Raw genomic sequence first — 22,495 nt, 5'->3', positions numbered from 1 at the left:
GCAATAGGCTCTATAGTGTACTCCAGATCAGTCCACACCAAGTTGTGCCTATTGTCCCACTCCTGTATATGATGGGCGTGGTAATCAACCCAATTCCGGCCAGCTTTTCCACGGCGACCCTGTTTCGTAAAATCAGAACCGTGGAACTGGTTGACGAGCGGGACATACGGTTGGACAATCCCAAATTGTCGCAACACTCGATGCGGCAAGTGTGGCTCAACCATATTCCAACAAATAAGAGTTGTTATCGACGTCCATATAGCACGACCGTTAACACAACATTCCGGCAAGGTCCGCTGGACATAAGGCCTCCAAATAAACTACATGTGAAACAAATTTACTCAAAATAAATTCAATCAAAAACAACAAACAAAAAACAATGTAAGTTATATAAATTACTTGGTTGCCATGCATTCTGGAGAACTGATCTCGGAAGTTCTCAATGCAATGCCCGAGTGCTTTGACATATGACGCCGGCCCATTCCATCTAAAAAATTTAAATTATGAGCGAATAACACGGAAATTGATGAAAATTATACTTAAAAAATGAATTAGTGAACAACTTACGCGAATGCACATGGTGTGTAGTCCCTATGCTTGGGAATTAGCATCCTCGGTCTAATATTTGGGATTTTCTCCCAAGCCCACAGCTGTAACAAAGTTAAAGCTCCCCCGACATCAGTCCTCCTACCAACGGCAGCTTCACATAAATTGTGGTACAAGTAAGCAAGCGTCGCACCACCCCAGCTATAGGTAGAACACCGTTCTACATCCATGAAAAATTGCAAGTAGAATAACGGAATTTTATTTCCGGAGGCGTTCGGATCATCATACCACCAAGTAATAGCAGGCAATAAATACGAGCACGCTGAACATATATGTAGTGGTCGTGATCATCACTCAGCTCAATCCTCAATTGATTTGATAAGCTTGTCTGCTTCCAAACCATTTCTTTCAACCCAGATGCGTTTGGTACAAATCCTAGATAATCCAGACACAGTTGCTTCCAATATCCCACATCCTTCGTGGGGATGTATCCCGTCACAGCTTCTCCGTCAACTTTGAGGCCCCATAAGACCTCCACATCTTCCAATGTCATAGTCGCTTCACCGACTGGAAAGTGAAACGTGAGAGTCTCTGGCCTCCAACGTTCAATCAAAGCGGTGATAAGATGGTGGTCAATGTCCTTTGGTTGACCACACCTCAATATACCGCCGAACCCCATCTGGTCCACTACTGCCAAAACATGGGGATGTATGGGAACATCCCAAATGATTCCTTCATATCTTCGGCATCAGACGTCTTCTAATGGAACTCCTGCCCATATATTATTAGAGACGTGTTGTCTCTAAAGATACAATACAGAAAGATCCGCAGGACCACATAAGAGCCGACAGCGAGAAGTAAAAGATGATGTCATAATTTACCTACACACCATTCACAATTCAAATTAAACAATAAACAAACCTAAACAATTTCAATAATTAGATACACAAAATGGAACACCAATATCAAATAATGCGCATTACACAAGTTCACCTACACAACATTGCACAAAATCACCTACACAAAGTTACACAAAATTAATAATAATTCACCTACACGATATTACACAAAACAAACTAAACAATATACATCAACCTAATCAATTTCAATAATTTGTCACTATTGAACCCAAATAATGCAATACACTTTAAAACCCATATAAACCAAAACAAGTTGCCCAATTTTTAAGTTAGAACAACATTAGGGTTTAGGTTTTTAATTCAAATTTATACCCTAACTAAACACCAATATCTCAACTATTAATCAACAATAACGTCATTCTAACAATCCAATATGCTAAATAATAATTCAACACAATATTTCAACTCAATTCATAACCCATTACAAACCTTAGCTAACTATCACAACAATTACTCTAATAATGTAAAAGATAAGCATACTAACCGAAAAAAATATACGAATTTGGGGAAGAATAGCACCGATTGATGAATGGAGGGCGAAATCACGGAGAGGAGGACAAAATCGCGACGAGGGGCGCTGCTTTGGATAAAATCGCGAAGTGTGTGGTGTGAGTTTTTCGCGATTTGGTGGAGGCGAGGCTGCTATATCAGTCTGTATAAACACGCCACTCGTGTTGGCGTTTTTCAATTATAAAACACCATCCGTGACAGCGTCTTTATCTAAACACGCCATTCCCTTCGGCGTTTATAATTTACTAAACACTCCAACCAAAAAGGCGTTTTTTAATTATACACGCTAACCTAGTTGGCGTGTTTTAACTTAACTGTATTTGGAGAAAATACGAATAAAATACGACGACATTATAAAACGCCAACTATGCTGGCGTCTTTACGTATAGACACGCCAATGCGCGTGCCGTTTTTCCCATTTATGGAAGAGTTAACAAAATGTGTACATTTTCGGTATTTTAAAAGCAAAGTAGGTATAAATCCGATTTTCTCATCACAACATGCAACAACAATTGATCAGCTGATTTTTCTGCAAAAATGCCGTCTTCATCAGCGAATTTGTGGGTTTTATTAGGGCTTGGGATTGCGGGGATATTGATTATGACGAAGAAGCTGAAGCGGGCGGTGAGGGCTGATTTCGGAGCCTTTATAGAGCGGTTGCAGCTGTTGCCGCCGCCGCAACCCCTCCCTCCCAAAGCTCCTCACCCTCTTACTGGCCTATCCTTTGCGGTTTCTGATGTGTGAGCATTTTTACTTTAGTTCAGCGTGTGTATGTTTATTTTTGCAGAGGTTTGAGATCACTTGGGGTGTTTGGTTGATGATTTGGATAATACTGATATTTACCTTTTGATGAGCTGGACTATGAATTACTCACACACATAGGAAGATATAGCTCTGTATGTTGTTTCTGTTTGGATTGGGTTGGGTTGTTTTTTATCATTTGGTTTAAAAATTGGTAGGAGTTTAAATAGCTTATAAGTAGCAAAAACTAATCTGTGCTTGGAAATAAATGCAATGTAAAGAGGGTGTGGTTTGAAGATTACCATTATCATATTTGAATGTTGTTTGTGGTTTGATTCTTTTCTTTTGCAAATTTTGGTTGGGAAGTCGAATGTAAAACATGTTCATGGGGATTTAATTCTTTAATATCTGAGCTTATTTCTGAAGAATTTTGCGTCTGCTTATAGTCTATGATTTATTTGCATATGATGAATTAAGCCCAAAGTAAATTTTTTATATTTATTTTCAGATTTGACGTTGAAGGACTTGTTACTGGGTTTGGCAATCCAGACTGGTCCAGGACTCATGAACCTGCAATCCGGACATGTCCTGTGGTTGCAGCCCTTGTTGATGGAGGTGCGACATGTGTTGGGAAAACTTTTGTGGATGATATGGCTTTAGGGTATGTTTGTTACCCTTATTCTATTTAGACACAATTTATGGCTACTTCTTTCATTCCCTTTCCTTTTAATATCTAGCTTCCTCTTCTGTTAAAATAGTGTTAGTGGACAAAACAAGCATTACGATACACCAACTAATCCTGCTGCACCTGCACGAGTACCAGGCAGAGCTTCGAGTGGTGCTGCTGTTGCTGTTGCTGCGAAACTTGTTGAGTTTTCATTGGGTGAGACGATAGTTCACAGTTTTTTAATGTTATTTCCTGGCCTCCCCATCAGTATTTTGGTGGACTGGCACGTTAATCCTGTTGTTTAATGTTTTAAACAGCATTATAGATTTCAAATTTTTTCTTTGGACTTAAAACTAGCTCTGCGGGTGAACATAATTGCATGAGTTTTTACCTGATGCTATGAGTGGTAAGAACCAAAGACCCACCTCCACATAGTGGGATGAAGTGAATGTAGTTGTTGTCAGTTAAAACCATTGGAAGTTAGAGGCTTACAAGGAAATTTGGAGCATATATATCTCGATTTAAGGGTTTATATACTGATCAAAATTTCAAATATACCAGCTAGAGATGAAGGTTGTGTCATGTTATGTTTTCATGCTTTTTTAGCCATGGCATAAAAATTGGCCTTTCCTTGATTTTGTGTGTGTAATTTTTTCGTAGATTAAACGCTGCTAGTATGGTGTTTCACTTCAAAACAGAAATTTGTTTCACGATTAGAGGTATTGGAATCTGTTCCTTGACCATCTAAAGTTTGCCACAATCTCACTTATAGGAAGTTCTTGCCTGTATGCAATTTGTAATTTTTATGTTTGTAAATTCGTTCAGTACCTTAAATAATAAATATAAATATCAAATTAAAACCCGATTATTCCAAAGAAATTACCAGGATCACTCATTTGAGTGGGAAGAGGATGCCTTACTAAGAACCAAATGTTATATGTATTTAAATTACTTTGGGTTTCAGCGCTACGCTGTTCCTTTTCTTATGTTAAAGAGATGTGTGATTATGCTTCACTTCTGGGGATGACTTAAATTTTTTTTGATAGGCCAATTTGTCTAGCAGTGAGATTAGCGGTATGTTTTCTATTGTGGGTTGTTACTGTTTATGTACGAAGTTTGATGAAAAATACAGATGATTTCGATGTCATAGATTATTCTTATGGTAATTGGTAAACTTGACTCCTCTTATACTGTTTATGAATGTTATGTAAAATGATGCCCATGTCAGATGCTGTGCATATTTAACTTTGAAATGTAACAGGCATAGATACTGATGGCGGCGTGCGATTACCTGCTGGAAACTGTGCCGTAGTGGGCTTTCGACCATCTCATGGCACCGTCTCCCTTTCTGGGGTAATTCCTGTTTCAGAAAGTCTTGACACAGTTGGTATGTGCTTTCAATGTTATACCCAGATACCTACCATTAACAGTTTGACTATTTTCAAACTTTCCTTTTATACATCACTGAAGTGATTTTTCTTACCCTTATATTTTGCATATTCAAGAGACTTAGTTTGACTGATATGCTGGTAGCAAAATTCTTGGAAATGACTTCACGTGTGGGGTTGGGGTGATTGACATTATATGTAACACTGTACTTTGTAGTTCTTCTCCAATACTTTAACATGACGGCATTGGCATATGATGTGTAGTGAGAACTATTTACTGCTGGTGAAGTTGTTTCGAATGTACTGGTGCTAATTTTTCTCGTTTAGGACTTAATTCAGGACCATTTGCATTCAGGCATTAGAGCTCCTCTCATACATTTAAACTTAGAACATAAGGAATGATATTGTCTTGTCTGTTAAATGTCTCAATAATTTTTTGTGTAGGTTGGTTTGCAAAGGATCCCAGTGTACTTCGTCGTGTTGGTCATGTGCTGCTGCAGGTCCCATATGCTGCACAATGCAATCCAAGGACTTTTGTCATTGCTGATGACTGTTTTCAGTTAACAAAGGTTCCTGCAGACCGGTCTCAGATGGTGACAAAAGCCATCGAAAAGCTTTATGGAAGTATGTCCTTTTTCTCTTAACAAATGTTGTAAAGATTTTTCATTTGAATTCTTTCAGTAATTTTGTCTTTGTTTGTTATCCTGGATTGTTTATTAGGCTCACCTTTCAGGACAAGTTCTACGGCATGAAAATCTAAGTGATTATATAAAATTGAAGGTTCCAAGCTTAAAAACATTCAATGTCTTTCAAGCAAATGGTGATGGCAATTCTTCTCCATTAAGAATGCTAGTGAATGCCATGCAGATAATTAAAAGGTAACATTATTGGTAGTACTTAGATAGTACTACCTTTAATTAATGTGTTTCAGTTTCTTCTTTTAGATTATTTACTTCATTTTTTTTTCATGTGGACCTTTCAGTCCATGATGCATATATTTGAGGACAGTTACAGCCCCCCTTCTTGTTTTGCGTTCCCCCTGTAGCTATTGAAGGTTAAAATTGGAGAAAGTACTAACACTTAAAGATAATCAAGGTTTTCGACTGCTGTGATTGATGTCCTTTTATTCTCACCTTATGCCTTCTCCGTGCTCTAATTTCTGTAGTCTGTGCCTTCTAGTTTATCATTGAAGACTCAGGAGGTCTTTAATTTCATGTTATGCATATTTAATATCTTTATCTCATGATGGAGTCGTATGAAAGTCTTGAAGTTAGCATGACTTGGTTTACATATGCCAATTCTGGAAATCCTCCTTTTGGCCTGAATAAAGTACATTCCTGTTTATATGCAGTTATGAGTTCAGGAAAAATCACAACGGATGGATCAACTCAGTAAATCCTACACTGGATCCTGTTATCTCAGCACAATTACGAGAAACATCGGATTTGAGTGATGCAGACATTGAGAAATGTCGCACAATTAGGATCGAATTGCGTTCTGCTATAGATGCCCTTTTAAAGGTACTGGACTCAATATAATCTTTAATCTCACATCGTATAGTTTTAGAGGTGATCATTTAATATTTCTAGTAGCAACTGGAACACTGCAGAACAATTCCTTAATACTCTTTTCTTTCCATTTCCTTGTTTACTGCTTTATGTGGCTATTTGAACTAATTGCTTACCCATGCTTAGTTTTTAGTAGATATATTGAATAATACACGTATAATATCAAGTTGTTACTAATGAACAAAGAAGTATCAGCATTAAAAAACTAATTTTACGTCTTCTTGATACTGTCAGAATGGACTATCTATATTTGCTCTTTTGAAATGACAAGTATCTTTGCTTTTATGATTCAATCTAGAGATCCTTCCTCTAATCAATTACTTTCCAAGACAAGTGTTGTCATTTTGATACTTATCACATCTCTGATTGTGCCACTGTCCATCTGATGCTTGTTGACTGAAAAATTATGCTCTAAACAGGATGATGGAATATTAGTTATTCCTACTGCCCCTGATCCTGCAAAACTTGAATCCAAAGAGAGTTATTCTATGGAATATTTAATTCAGGCGACCACCCTGTCAAGTTTAGCTACTATGTCAGGCTGTTGTCAGGTTAATCTACCTATCTCTTTCTTAGGTACTTGTAAATTTGGCATGCACATAATTCTTACCGCATTGAGTTTCTTTTGTCATTTCAGGTTGCAGTACCACTGGGCTTCCACGAAAAGTGCCCAGTTTCTTTGTCGCTTCTTGCCAGACACGGTGGTGATAGGTTTCTGCTAGATACAGTGCAATCTATGTATACATGTTTACAGGAACAGCTTGATACAGCCTCAAAACCTAAAGTATCTAGTAAAGCTGTGACAAATGAAGAGTCTGCTAATGTTGCCAAAGAAAAGGTAGATCCTAAGTAAACATATCTTTTCCTATGCTGACATTAACTGCCTTGACAGGTTGTTTATGAATTATTGGCTCTCCTTGGGTATTCCTAAGTTAATGAGACTTTTCTCATCTGACCTTCCAAAATCTCGAGAAGATTGTTTTTGTATCTGTTTAAGTTACAGATGTTGCTATCTTTTTCTCAATGACTCCTAGCTGGTGTTGGTTCTAACTGGAACCCAATGTTGTCAATGGTGTGGAGACCATTGACCACCACAGTTTCATTTGAAATGGACTGGGAATCTTTTGGACAAGTTTCTCTTATGATTTGGGTATTTTAGAAACCATGCGCTGGTTGTTTGACTGTAGGTTACTTGCATTCTTTTTTTTTGAAGTTTGGATTCTGAAATTTGATCGTTTGACTGCCGGATTATTTATGACCAGGATAGTTGATCATCATATATGAGCGGCACAGATGAAGTAACCATATTTTTAGTATCTGCTGGTTCAAATCATTATTAAATTCTAAAATTAAACCTTATTTCCAAAATCCAAACGCATTACTTTATTCGTTTTGTTTTAGCTCAGAAGTCTCAAATAATACAATTTTATTTATTGTGTTCAGACTTTTTTAGAAAATATAAACAAAATATGTAGGAAACATAATTCTCCCTCCATGCCACTTCATTGGCCTGTATTCCTTTTTGGGTAATTATTTTACTACACTACATTAAATATATCGTCCACACATCTTTACACTAGAATCTTACTCTCAGAATTAACTGCAATGAAAGAAATAGGCCAAGTAAAGTGGAGCGAGGGGTAATAAATATGAACTGCCATCAGCAGCGGTTTTGTAACCAAAACCAAGATGGTCTATATAATATGAGACTTCAGTTTTGTTTTTGCCTCTGGCGATCTAAGGGAAACTGGTAATTCAGATCTGTTGAACATCTATAGGTGTAGAGTTTAATCTTGTCTACATAAAAAATCAGACAAGTGGTGTGTTTTCATCCATGTTACATGAGAAGTTCTGTTACTGCTTAGATGGTCCTTTTCGTTTGAGTTTTTGATGGAGAACAGACAGTTCATACTTCTAGCATTACCAGATTATATGTTGCAACTTTGTTAATAACCCATTGCATGAATGTATCCTGATTTGCTCTCCCCTATTTGTACCATGACCTATGACAAACCTCAGTTCTCACTTCTCATCCATAAAATTCGCTTTCTTGGCGAAGTGGATTGAGAGTTTTCTTTTGTTCTCTTCTCCTTCTGTATGATATTTGCTGGTTGCCAAAGAATAAAAATTTTAAATCACTTGCCAATATATCTGCTTTATTTGTAAAAAGCAATCTGGCATCTTGTTAATTTTCTCTTATCTTAGGGCAATCAAGCATTCAAAGATAAACAATGGCAGAGAGCTATTGGATATTATACAGAAGCCATCAAGCTCAATAGTAGTAATGCAACTTATTATAGTAACAGGGCCGCAGCTTACTTGGAGATTGGAAGGTAGTTGAGTTGAAATGGCCGTTTTGATTTATTTATTCTGCATGGAGATTTATGTATATCTTTGTTGTTTATATTTAGTTACATTCAAGCTGAAGCAGATTGTAGCCAAGCAATTGATCTCGATAAGAAGGTCAGCTTTCTGCCTCTCTGGATTTCCCGATATCCCTTCTTGAGTTGGTCTTTTGTGAATGTATATATATCATATCATTCTTTACTATTTTTGGACGTCAATTTTTATTTATTCAGTGTGGACATTGTCCTTTGATGTGTTATCATGCACGGTGCACCCATTATATTTATATTCTCTCACCTTAATTAAAATACACCTCGATGCTTCTGTTATCAAATTGATTGGATGTTCTGTTGTTCATGTATTGTTAGTTTGCCTCTAGCATGATATTAACAAAAGGATACATATCCTTGCCGGTTTGCTAAAAAGCTAAAAATGAACTTCGATATTCAATTGAGCATTGTGTGGTTTATTACAGCAATGGACCCTTTTGCCTAGCTACTTTGACATTCTATATCAAATTGAAATATTGTCTCTTATCTCATACTCCTGTATCCTTTGGCTTGTTTCTGCATTCTCTACATAACAAATCTCATGTGACTATTAAGTAAGCATTTTTTATACTATTATGGTTTAAAGTTGGGTTGTTCTTTTGCCATCTAATTGGCACAATGGTGTATTTTGATTAACTGATAGCTGCATCCTTCGCTAAACAAGTCCTGAATTTATATGCCACTTCAAACACATACGCCACTCCTTGGTTGTGATATGCCTGCAATTCATGTTGACTCGGTTGCAGAACGTAAAGGCCTATCTGAGGAGAGGAACAGCTCGGGAAATGTTGGGCTACTACAAAGAAGCAATGGAAGGTAAGTCTACTTTAATTATTTGGCCAACCAAAACTTAATATTAGTGCTCGAAAAAGGCTTCCTATTTGAAAAAACTCAAAGATCCGTGATGCTTAATATTAGAGGGTCTGCTTTGTTCAGAGTGAACTAGGTCGTTATTCTGCTTCAATCTTTTCTCTTTGTTTGCAGATTTCGGATATGCGCTTGTTCTTGAACCAAACAACAAAAGAGCATCTCAATCTCTGGACAGGCTGACGAAGTTATTTCAGTAGTTAATCGGATATACCTCAATTACCATAGATGTTTTGTGTAAACGGTGCATCCCTCGTTAGTTCGTTTTATTGAAGCAGCTTCCAGTTACCAATTTTCTACGAAAATGATAGCTCCTTCTTGTCATCTAAGCGAGAGACACAGTCCTCGACTCTTTAGTTGTAGCATAGGCCATTTAATTTTTTTTTGTTGTAGCACCACACTATTCATCTGAGATATGGGCCGTCTTCAGCTTGTAATTCTCAAACCTTTTTGGCCTTGCTGTGCCTTAGCCAACAATAAAAGGGTTGGATTATTTTTATAGCAAGTAGAGAATACTTAGTATGCTTACAGTGATGATCATTTTTCTCAAACAAGATAGTATTAATTAAAAATTAATTGAGTTATTGAATTGTTAGCTAAACATGCTAGGCACTACTAGGGTTTTCCCCTTAATTTGCCTTGCTGGCTTTCCCTTAGAAGTTAATGTTTTAATTAGTCACGTTTGAAGTAATAAAGTATCCTAAAACATTGTAATCATTGGTTGGCTGTGTAGACAAATCGACTAATTTGCCTTGTGATTTCTGTAACATTTGTAAGATTCAAATTCAATATTCCATAATATTCACTCATACATCGAAATGGATCTTGCAATTTCCTATTCGTGTAATTTGTATTGAAAATTATTGCAGTATTTCTATGATTGTAGGAGTTTGATACAAATTGTATTGCAACTCTCTATGTATATAGCATATAACTCTTAAAATTTCTTGAGGGATCTGCTAAAATACACAAAATAGCAAAATGACAGCTTGAAGATGTAAAGATTGGTAATGTAAAACTATGGTAACGTGTGTTTGGTTGGGGGTGAAGAAGAGCATGTACATTCTTTTTCTAATACTCGAAAATAGAACTTTTGCAAACCTTATCAGAATAAAGAAGCATCATCCTCATCATCTGCAAAAAGTTCGTTCAACTGTTCGTCTGTCCACTGTGGAGGAGTGGCTGTCGACATCAGAGGCTGCGTTTGCATTTGGACTTCATTGGTCCCTCGACCATTTTCACCTGTAGTTTCTGCAAGAGGGTTGATCATTGTATCAGTGTCGTCACCTTCCGAGTTACCTCCCTTTGTCCCCCTTTTGGTACCATTCACTATCTCTTGGTCGTCACCAGTAATCCTAGTCCTGCTCATGTCTTCAGGTCCTTCATTGCACACATGCTGGCTTATATTAATGTACCCTCCTCTCTGGGTTGCAGATACGTTTGAGCTGTCCCTGTTATTCGATTGACTGTTTCCATCAAAAAGATTCTGCTTCCGAATTACATTCTCATTTTGGGAATTCTCAGCTCTCTTGGACAATCTCATCTCAGCGTCTTCCTGCACCTCATTTTGCATGGAGGACATCCTCTCCACTGCTCTGGCTTTTCGACTAGATTCTGTTCATCAAGTGGTGAAGATTAAAAGGAAGAAAAACCCTTGAATGCTTTAGCTTCCAGTTGATTTAAAACATGAGAATTAAATTTCTCCTACATACCGGTATCGGGATCAGCATACTGGACTGGCTGAACAGACTTATAAAGTACTAAAGTAGATTCCTTGTTTTGGCAGAATACCTGCAGATGAAAGCCATTGGAGCGACAGACAGATCAAATATACACCTAGATATTAATAGATGTAACCATGAAAATATAAACAGTTTTACATGATCATTTCCTGTCAAAAGATGCTAACAGATCAAAATGCTTATCAAACAGTTAAGGAGTGAGTATATTTTGCATAATTCATGACAGCCTCTAGGATAATGTCAATTTCTAATTTACAGGCTTAGGCACACACATCCAGAATAACTCACGAGAAACTCTTTTAGGTGCAGACAACAATCCAATCCATATATAAGTTCATGTGGAAATGAAGCTCTTTTTGGATCACTCAGTTAAAGGGGAAAATTACCTCCACCAAATTCCTTGTTGTTACATTGAGATAACGTGCTGTCCTCACAGGGGCAAAGATGGCTACCTGATACGACTTCTAGTCAGTAAACAAAAATTAAAACCACAGCAGAGCAAAATATGATCCTTCTGACATATCCAACTATGGTATAAATAACATTCACATGAAGAGGAAACTACAGTTGGGCGATACCTTCTGAAGTATTATAACTGCACCAGTAGTTAACTCCTTACCAAACTCGTTTTCGGAGAGGACTTTGTGGTGAATAGTAGCATCAATTGTACCAGTTGGGTCCTAAATTTGAAGACCATCAAGTCAGTTACATATACTCCTCGACCTTATATTAATATTTGATTTTGTTATTATTCTTATCTTTAACGCCCTTTTATTTTTACCTTCAATGACACTAACAAACCCCCAAGACCATTAGGAGTAGGGGTGGGACGGTACGGTATACCGTACCGACCATGCCATACCGCATACCATACCGGAAATTACGGTATGACAAAATTCCATACCGATACCGTACCGAATTTTCGGTATACCGGAATTCCGGTATACCGAAAATTCGGTATAATATTTTTTTATACCGTTACCGTACCGTTATTACGGTATACCGTACCGTGTTTCGGTATACCGGTATACCGAAACACGGTACGGTATACCGTAATAACGGTACGGTAACGGTAACGGTATACCGGAAATAACCTATTTTGTCCAAAATATTTAACATAACAATTCAAGTGTTCAACTATTTTAAAAAGCCCAAAACAATAAAACTTCATCACAATCAAATCTTGTTCATAGCATTCAAATTAATAAAACTTCAACATTCAAATCCAAAACAATTTATGAAGTCACGATCAACAACATTATCTTCATTTCTTGCAACCTCGTTGTCTTCATTTCTCAAAATTCCACAAAAAATCGTTGAAGATGACCCTGCATTTGATAACCTTTATTAATAGTCGAGCATAATAACAATACACAAACAACCAAACCAAAATAAAGTAGTTTCGAGGATGAAGGAGTTACTCAAATGGGCTGCCACTGCCAAGGTCACACAGACAGACATTCTAGATTTAATCCTAAAGTTTAAAATGTTAATTTAATTGGTGTGGCCTTGATCAGGTTTTATAATAGATATGGAGGATGCAGCTGAAGCTGGAATTTGAAACTGGATCACCTCTGATTCTGAATGTATGCATGAATCATTCTGGCGCCACAATCCCAACTACCTCTTCCAACAACAGCCAACTATTTTTCTTAACACCCCCCACCAAAAAAATTAGGAGATGAAATTTGTTGGATAATATTAGTACCTCATCGTTTGTTGGATCAAGTAGTAGATAAAACTTGAGAATCATCTTGACTCATGTGTGCATCTACAAAAGAAACACAAAAGTAATTAACTTCTATAAGACAAAGAAACTTAATAAATTAAAGTAACACTTACTCTTTTCAATTTCTTCAATTTCTTTATACAAATCAAGGTCATCATCAGTTGGATCCTTATATAAGCTAAACTTATCTGCTTTGAGCCAATCATTCGTGCACACCAATGCCTCTACCATTTTTGGACTCAAGCTGGTCCTAAAAGGATCCACAACCCTTTTACCCAAGCTAAAAGCGGATTCACTAGCAACTGTTGAGCTTGGAATTGCAAAGATATCCTTTGCAATGAGTGAAAGGATTGGATATCTAGTTCCACTTCCTTTCCACCAATCCAAAAGATCAAAAGAAGGATCAGACCGCTGCTCCATCTCATCGGCTAGGTACTTATCCACTTCGTTTGATATTTGCTTAAGTTGGTCTTGAGAAATCTCTTCTTGCACTCCATTGAAAATTTCATCAAAGAGATGCAAACCACCTTGACCGATATTGTCGTCATTGTCCACATGTTCTAGGTACAACTTCTCAGTCTGAGTGGACAAGGTATCATTCACCCCCTTGTACTCTCCCCACAAACATACCAAGTCATTCTTAAAACGATCACATAACTCTTGAAGCTCTTGATCATCATCTCTCAATTTATTGCCTCTCAATTTCTTGACGCTTACCTTAAGCATTTTGAGCTTGTTCCTTGGATCCAGAACACTAGCAATAAAAATCAGTGGATTCATCTTATTCCAATCCCCCCAGTATTTTTCAAATTTCACCTTCATTGCTTTTGCAATATCTTGAAGAATCGGATCTGAATAATCACTGCACTTTTTCTCAATCTCAATTTGTAGAGCGAACATTGAAATTGAAATCAAATGAGATGTAGGAGTTTTTGATGCACTTAACCCTAAAGTCGCATCATAAAAATTCTTGAGAAAATGTACAAATGCTTTTGCATTATCCCAATCATCTGCAAGTGGAGGCCCCATTCTTTTCTTACCCTTTTCATCTTTCTCATTAAAGTAAGTCGTGAAAGGAAGCCATTCTTCATACATCCTTTCAAACACCCTTCTAAACTTCAATGCAACGTCAAGCATCTTATAGGTTGAATTCCACCTAGTTTTCACATCCATTGGTACTGTTGACATATTTGAAAACTTGGCTAGTACAGCAAACTCCCTAAATTTGTTCAATCTAGAAGGGGATGAATGAAGGAAGACAACTGCATTCCTAATAGCCTTAATGGAAGAACCAAGCTCTTTCAAGCCATCCTTTACAATCAAATTAAGTATATGACAAGCACATCGCAAATGCAGATACTTTCCATCAAACAATAAAGTTTTTTCAATTCTCATTCTTTTTTTCAAGTAGTCAATTGCACTATCATTAGAAGATGCATTATCAACTACAATCGTAAATATTTTTTCTATCCCCCACTATCTCAAGCAAATCTCAATCACCTTGCCAATTTCCTCCCCTACATGACTAGTGATTTTTGTGAAGTTAATTATTCTCTTATGCAACTTCCAATCACTATCTAGAAAATGAGCTGTGATAACCATGTAATTTATGTTCTGGATCGATGTCCAAGTGTCTGTAGTAATACTCACTCTCTGTCCACTAAGCACACTCTGAATTTTCTTCTTCTCATCTAAATATAAATCATAAACCATACCTGCAACTTTCTTTCGATCGGGAAATCGAAATCTTGGTTGGAATTCATGCAGGAGAGCAACAAATCCCTTCCCTTCAACAGCCCGGAAGGATACTTCATCAATAATCACATATTCAGTGAGCTTCAATTCACACCTTTTCTGATTAAAATTGTGTGAAACTAATTGACTTCCTTGTCCCATGGTCTCTTTCGTCAACACGGTCTGACCCTTCTCGTGACAACTGTGATCATATAGTGGGCATAATGTGCATCTCTTCACTAAATGATTTATCAGCCCACTTGTACTTCCACCACCACATGGTATTTCAACTTGGCAGTATTTGCATATCCCAGTTACTTGTAAACTGCCATCACTCAATTTCTCTACTCTTTTTTCGCAATGATCCCAATATGGGCTACGTTTCTTCTTTTTGGGAGCAGGAGGAGGCTTTTCTGTTGAATGTTCTATTGTTCGCTTTCGACTAGCACCACCATCATTTGTTGAAGTGTCAACTGTTTTTGATGATTCAGGAATATGTGGAGTTGGAAGCGAATGAGAAGATTCTGATTCCATCCTAAAAAAATAAAAACATAGTGAGTCCTATAATCTGTGAATCTCAATCTCATTATTATAAATATACTGTAACTTGTAAGTGATAAAAAATTTAAGGGAAAATAAGGTGCAAATCTGATCAGTTATTGTATTAATTAATTTCCAATCAAGTACACAAGTTGTTGAGTTGTATTCAATGAACATAAAGTTAAACTTTGCAGGAAGATAATGCTTGGCCATCAATGCACATATAAATATGCATACCTTATCAGAAGCTACAACATTAACTACATAAAGCTTCAAGCTTTCCTTATTGATATTTAATTTTTGCAAAACACCAAAATTAATCGTGCATTGTGGTTAATGTTCTGGTTAGTTCACATTTTCCAATTGAAATTTGAAACTAACTGGTAATTGAGATAATAACACACAGGTAATTAAGAAGCCACCTTCAAATTCTTGATCTCATCCCTCTCCAAATCAAAAGAAATTTCCTTCCCCTTTCCGTTTTGTAAGCTTGCGTAAGAATGTAAGACGACGACCTCGGCCTCGTGGTGGCGCAGCGGAGCGGAGCAGAGCTGAGGCTGCGACCCAGGCGGCGAAGATGTGGTGACACCGTGGAGGTTTGATGATTCACGGGAAAGGGTTTGAGAATTGAGGCGGCGGGAGCGAGATTATTGTTTGGAGTTGGGAAAGTAGGGTTTGTCCATTTATCTTTATTCTTTTATTATAATACCAGTAGTTAAAAATTTGTTCATTTAATGCTTTATCATTCAACAATCATCTGTCGTATTTTAGTTTATAGAGTTTTTCATGCTATATTGAAAATAATTACTAATATAATATTCTAACAAAACTGAAGATATTCTTACACTTTTATTTGTCTAGATTATTTTTGCATATATATTGTATATATTTGAGAAAACTAATCAATTCCTAAAATGTTCCGTGCATCGTACGGGCGTGACACTAGTTAGTAATTTAAATTGGACATTTATTTCTCTTTAAGAATTAAGAATGACTGATCAATATCATATTTATTCATCCTTCAATTTAAGTAGTATATAAAATAAGATAACATACAATGAATTAAACACTAATTAAACGATTTGATTCATTTTCAGCTGCACATATTTTTAATTGACATTTTATGAAATGAAGAATTAAACAAAATTTTTAATTACTTTGTATATTTGGAATATGACATTACACAAAGAATCATATACTAAATGGTGTGAGTTAATACAAATTCTTTCAAATGTGCTCTGTTGAAACATATTCCCGAAATCGTATTTTCAATCTTGTTTCGGTGTTACGTGCTATTGTGTTTATTATATTTAATAGGATGAGTTGATAAAAAAATAATTCAGGTTAATTTTAAATTTGTTTGAATAAATTATCATTTGAATGTTTAATTTTATTGTATTAATTGATGTATTAATTTTTTTAATATAATATATATATAAATGTAATATATATATTAACATATTTAATAATAATATATATAATAATCTATCGGTATACCGGTATACCACGGTATACCGAAACTTCGGTATATACCGAATCCACGGTATACGGTATACCACGGTATACCGTGGATTCGGTATATACCGAAGTTTCGGTATACCGTGGTATACCGGCATACCGTGGATTCGGTATACCGCGGTATACCGCGGTATAGAAAAATTGCTACCGTTACCGTACCGAAACATTGCGGTACGGTATCATACCGTACCGGAAACTGCGGTATACCGAAAAATCGGTATTTTCGGTATTTTTCCGGTACGGTAAGTCCGGTATTACGGTATTTCGGTATAATTTCCCACCCCTAATTAGGAGTGCATGACTTGACAATAGCTACAACCTGACAAAAGAAAATCAATCATGTCAAGATTCAAATATAAGTATTCTAAGCTACTTTATAGATTAAGCAAAGAAGCAGGTATACTTTGTCAACATCAAATTTTCTAACTGCACAGCTCATTGACTATCTAATTCCGCTATCAAAAGGGCAGATCTTACTCCTGCGAATTATATCAATAATTTATGCTTCAACATGGCTTCCCTTCACTCAGATTACTGAGTTTCAAGCCATATACCATGATTTTAGTCAACAACCACGCTGGAAATCCTACCTCAAGACAAGAATCGCCTTTATGAATTAATCATCTAGAGTCACTATACTCACCAAAATCTCTCTCTACATACTAATTGAATACCTGAACAACCTTGTCGCCATTGAGACATTTCTTGATAGAGCTGATAGGTGTGCTCGGAATCAAACCATCTTCAGCACCTGAAGGTGAGAAACAACAATTCCGTTACAATCATCGCAATCCATCCCACCTAATAAGACAAACAAGCGAAACTGAAATAGAAATATTAACATATGTGAAACACGGCTGTAGTTACACCAATGGACCAAAATCTCCCAACAAGGAATCAATCAGCTAACTGGCACACACCCTACCATACAGTGAATAGGATTGGACAAATCAATCAAATTAACACGAGGTCACAATTACCGAGAAACTGGAGGGCAGAAAGCCAAGGACGGCGGGAGAAATCATTATCGAATTCTGGAGTATTGTCCAAGGCCTTCCGTATGTAGTCTTGGGTAGAGAGTAGGTCGTCGTTACCCTTATCATGGTCAGAGGAATTGTGTTTCTCGCGGTCATGAGATTTCTGGAGCATCGCAGCATGGACTGCTCCAGCAGGTCCAGGAATAGAGCGGTGTCTCAAAGAAGAAGTTGGCGGCTGTTGCTCGGGTGTTGGCTGCAAAGAAGGGATCTCAGCAGCAACAGGAGCGGATGAGGGGAAGACGGTACGTTGCAGTTTGCAAGGGCGAAGGAGAGAAGGAAGATCAGAATCGTCGAGATCTAAAGCTTCCCAAGGCTCGGACTCCATTGATTACCTCATTCATCGCCTTCAAAGGGAAAACTGTAAGACAGCTAGTTTGCAATTCAGAAAAGAGATAATTCTTAAAGCCTGATAGATATTCAACTTTGAAGGCAAACGAAACAACAGATTAACATGCATCACTCCTTATCAAAACATAATTCCAGCAACCATGCGAACGAAGATCATATTTGATAATGGAAAGAAAATTCAAATGCTGAGATCCATGCACAAACTAAACAATCAATTAATTTCTTCAATTAACAGAATTCGAGAGTAAATTGCATAATAAATAAAAAAATTTCAGAACAAAATCCGCAATAAAGTAATTCATCAACTAGCGCAAATCAGAGCTTACAAACACAAGAATCAATCAAGCGCAGACCTCGCGGCGAGTACGGATGTGTGAGCAGCGTTTAGGGTTTTCTTCGATCGGCAAATTCCGCAGAAGTCGCAGTAATATCCCCTGATATCTGTTAAAACTGCATCTCGCGCTTTGTCTACTTCGTCCGCCGCCAATGTGAAGCTGATATGGAAATAAAGGTGATGAGAGGTAGAAAAGTGGGGGGACGAAGCTAAATATATAGTACATCAGGCCATCCACAATAGAAATAGCCCAGCAATAGCCCAGCCATAGCCTAGCCACTGCCACATCATCAGCACTAAAAATCCTTCTGCCACATCATCAAAACAAACAAATAGCCCAGCAATAGCCCAGCCATAGCCTAGCCACATACTATCCACATCACTATTAACAAATATATACAAAATGCAATAATTAACAATAACGCAATATACGAAATTTAATTTACGAGACATATACGGGAAAATTCACTAATATTAATAAAATTTAAAAAGTACATAATTAAAAAAAATTACATAATTAAAAAAAATTACATTAATTAAATTTACAAATGAAAATTTAAAATAACATTACAACTTAAAGTTAAAAAATAAAAAAAAAAGACATAATTAAAATCTTAAAAAAATAAAAATGACATAATTTAAAATACAATTTTATAGAAAATCCTTGAATGAGATTGTCTCACATCGAAAGTGGAACATAAAACATTCAAGGATATCTCTCTATAAAAGAGAAACATCCTTGAATGAGATTGTCCCACATCGAAAGTGGAACATAAAACATTCAAGAATATCTCTCTATAAAAGAGAAACATCCTTGAATGAGTTTGTCCCACATCGAAAGTGGAACATAAAACATTCAAGGATATCTCTCTATAAAAGAGAAACATCCTTGAATGAGATTGTCCCACATCGAAAGTGGAACATAAAACATTCAAGGATGTCTCTATAAATAAGAGACAACCAAGAATGAGTTTCATAAATTCGCAAGCCCATTAAATATATATGGGCTATTACGAATTTCTAGTATAAATTTATTTATAAAAATTGTTTTTATATATAGAAAACAATTTTTATAAATAAATAATATTTTTTTATATTTGATTTTTTTTTAAAAATTCGAATTTCAAAAATTCGAATTTAAAAAAAAAATCGCGCTGGGCGATCCGGGCGCTGCAATAGCGCCGAGCGGATCGCCCAGCGCACCGCCCAGCGCCACGAAACCGCCCAGCGCTGCGCGGTTTCTCTCTCCAATCGTCCGCTGGGCGGCTGCAATAGATCGCCCAGCGAACCGCCCAGCGCCGGCGCTCGGCTGGGCGGTCGCTGGGCGCCTATTGTGGATGGTCTCAGTGAAAGCGAGGGCCAATTTAGAAAAAAGAAAGTCCAATCATTCAAAAAATTAAATAGCACCATAATCACTAACACAAATTAGGTTAAAAGAGAGGCAAATGCCTATAGCCAAATGTCTCGGGTTTGCCTTTTAATTTAACTTCATTTACTCATTAAAAAAAAGGGTAAACTGTCTTAACAGTCACAAACTTTTTCCATTTTCTGATTTTTCTCACGAACTAAAAAATTGGCGTATAATGTCATGAACTTTATCGGGTTGTTGGAATTTCCCATTTGACCCGACCCTAGAGTTTTCCGGTCGAAATCTTGTGCACGTGGCAAGCCTGAAATTTGACGTGGAAAACGCCGGAAATTCATTAGCCCTAAAAGTCACAACCTTTTCCTATTTTCCGATTTTTCCCACGAACTTTTCCCATTCTCCCGTCACGATTTCTTCTCACGGGAATTCTGTCGTAATCCAATTTCAATTTTTTTCAATTTCAAACAATCGATTTTTGGTCAATTTTGATTGAATGTGCGATTTTTTGATTTGTTCGAAACTAGTCAATTTTCTGGTTTGAATGTATGGTTTTAATCTCAAATTTTTTTTTAGAATAATCACTCTAGCTCCCAAATCTCGACCAATTCAATGTATCTTTCAACAAATTAAACGACTTCATTCCAAAAGGCCTTGTAGGAAAATAAAAGGAATAACTTCTCGACACTTCTCTTTGTGGGAAGCCTCTTGACACCGTGTGCCCCAAAACTCTGGCTATTGCCACGAGTGGCGGCGGCGAAGGGAAGAAGAAGCTCTCTAGCGGCGCCATTGTGGGAAATGCAATTGGATCTGTTTTAGGGCGGTTTCTCTTGCTGTTACTACTCCCTCCGTCCCAAGATAAGCAACTCGTATTCCTTTTTGGGATGTCCCACTATAAGTGAGTCATTTCTCTTTTTAGCAAAAAATTCTCTCTCTTACTTTATTCTCCACCTACTTTATTCTCTTTTCACTCCTCTACTTTTCTCTCTCATACTTTACTATCCCCACTTTAACTATTTAAATATGAATTCCTTAAATCTCGTGCCAAGAAGAAGTGTTTCACTTATCTTGGGACGAAGGGAGTATTATTTATCCTGTGTAGGAAGCAGAGCAGGAAGAAGTCGCGGCCAGTCGACGTGGCGGCTTTAAAAAAATAGGAAAGTGACTCCTCCGCCGGCGCGCAGAAGCCCTTCGCCGCCATCGTGCTCATTGTCGTCGGCACCGATTTGAGAGTGAAGTGAAAGGAATTTGGGGATGAATCTAGGGTAAAAATGGGGTGAATTAGGCTAAATTTGGGGATTTTGTGGACTAAAATACGAGTAAGCTTAATTTTAACACATCAGTACACATTCATCACGCTCTCAGCAACCACGTTAGCTTAATTTTAACACATCAGTACACACTCATCACGCTCTCAGCAACCACGTTAGCTTAAAAGGACACGTCAGTAGGACACTTTTTTAGTTCGTGGGGAAAACAGGAAAATGGGAATAGTTTGTAACTTTTTGGGCAGTTTGACACGTCAGCAGCCACGTCAACTTATACACTCAACAGCCACGTTAGCTTAAAAAGACACGTCAGCTTGCTTTATGGCCGGAAAACCAGTTATGGGAAAACGGCAACCGAATGTAAAGTTCATGACATTATACGCCAATTTTTTAGTTCGTGGAAAAAACCGGAAAATAAAAAAAGTTTGTGACTTTTAAGGCAGTTTGCCCTTAAAAAAAATATAAACCCCTTGATTGGTTTTAATTTTTTATTCTCTTCATTTTTACGACAGGGGTGGGCAATTCTAGGAGGCATAATATTGTTAAAGTGGAAATTATTTCTTTTCTGCAAAATTGTACTGTAAATTGATTCACATACACATTATGGTATCAGTAAATAACCATTCAGAGCTTGCCCCTCTTTTAAACATTTTTTAGGAAAGCAGGTGACTGATGTTCAAAGTCTGGGTCGATTCAAAATGTTATTTATAGGCCGTGGACTCTATATTTATATAATAACTAGTATCACACTCGTGCGATGCACGAGTCATTTTAATTTCTTCATATTTATTTCATTATACGAAATAAAATTTGTGAAATGATAAACAAAAGAATATTCGACATCCTTTTACTTTGGATTATATTTTTTCAATCACATTAACCCCACATGGCCACAAGAGTGCGTTTAAATGCTAATTTTTTTAAAATGTCAATACGATCATATTAAAATTTCAACACATATTTGTGTTGACATTTTAATAAACTATCTTGACATTTAAATATCAGACTTAAAATTAAAAAGCATTTTAATCCTGTGAAAATATGAATTAACCGTTGAATTATAACTGTAGGAGTAAGTTTACGTTGCAATAATTTAAGATTGCACTGGTGAGACACTTCCTAGTCGAGCTTCATTTCATTGCAACATAGTGACCCTATACACTAAAAACCCAAACCTTGAAACCTAAATTCTAAACCTTTAACTTTAAGATATACTCATCATGACCAACAAATGAGTCAAATATCAATAAAATTCTCCCTCCGCCCCAGTTCAATTTTA

General features: G+C 36.8%; 2 protein-coding genes and 1 long non-coding RNA gene across 3 annotated transcripts; 1 reads left to right on the top strand and 2 right to left on the bottom strand.

The window, feature by feature from the left end:
• The first annotated feature begins 2,488 nt into the window (after window positions 1–2,488).
• On the top strand, window positions 2,489–10,108 carry LOC121806783 (outer envelope protein 64, chloroplastic-like). Its single transcript, XM_042206931.1, has 13 exons — window positions 2,489–2,716; window positions 3,226–3,378; window positions 3,476–3,600; window positions 4,646–4,771; window positions 5,217–5,396; window positions 5,506–5,650; window positions 6,124–6,292; window positions 6,760–6,891; window positions 6,978–7,178; window positions 8,546–8,673; window positions 8,752–8,803; window positions 9,483–9,552; window positions 9,721–10,108. The coding sequence occupies exons 1-13, from the start codon at window positions 2,514–2,516 to the stop codon at window positions 9,801–9,803; spliced, it is 1,767 nt and encodes a 588-aa protein (XP_042062865.1). The 5' UTR covers window positions 2,489–2,513; the 3' UTR covers window positions 9,804–10,108.
• A 398-nt stretch (window positions 10,109–10,506) lies between these two features.
• LOC121807614 lies at window positions 10,507–12,159 on the bottom strand. The gene is made up of 5 exons (XM_042207882.1): window positions 12,127–12,159; window positions 11,924–12,025; window positions 11,732–11,797; window positions 11,316–11,394; window positions 10,507–11,217 (listed from the first exon to the last, which is right to left on the bottom strand). The coding sequence occupies exon 5, from the start codon at window positions 11,183–11,185 to the stop codon at window positions 10,709–10,711; it is 477 nt and encodes a 158-aa protein (XP_042063816.1). The 5' UTR covers window positions 11,186–11,217; window positions 11,316–11,394; window positions 11,732–11,797; window positions 11,924–12,025; window positions 12,127–12,159; the 3' UTR covers window positions 10,507–10,708.
• A 4,993-nt stretch (window positions 12,160–17,152) lies between these two features.
• LOC121808070 lies at window positions 17,153–17,894 on the bottom strand. The gene is made up of 3 exons (XR_006052097.1): window positions 17,847–17,894; window positions 17,541–17,617; window positions 17,153–17,185 (listed from the first exon to the last, which is right to left on the bottom strand). It is a non-coding gene; the product is annotated as an uncharacterized LOC121808070 (long non-coding RNA).
• Between the last annotated feature and the right edge of the window lie 4,601 nt (window positions 17,895–22,495).

This window comes from Salvia splendens, chromosome 6 (genome assembly GCF_004379255.2).
Source record: "Salvia splendens isolate huo1 chromosome 6, SspV2, whole genome shotgun sequence".
Lineage (NCBI taxonomy): Eukaryota > Viridiplantae > Streptophyta > Magnoliopsida > Lamiales > Lamiaceae > Salvia > Salvia splendens.
The sequence above is the reverse complement of the archived record's forward strand: the minus strand, read 5'-3'. Positions and strand labels throughout refer to the sequence as shown.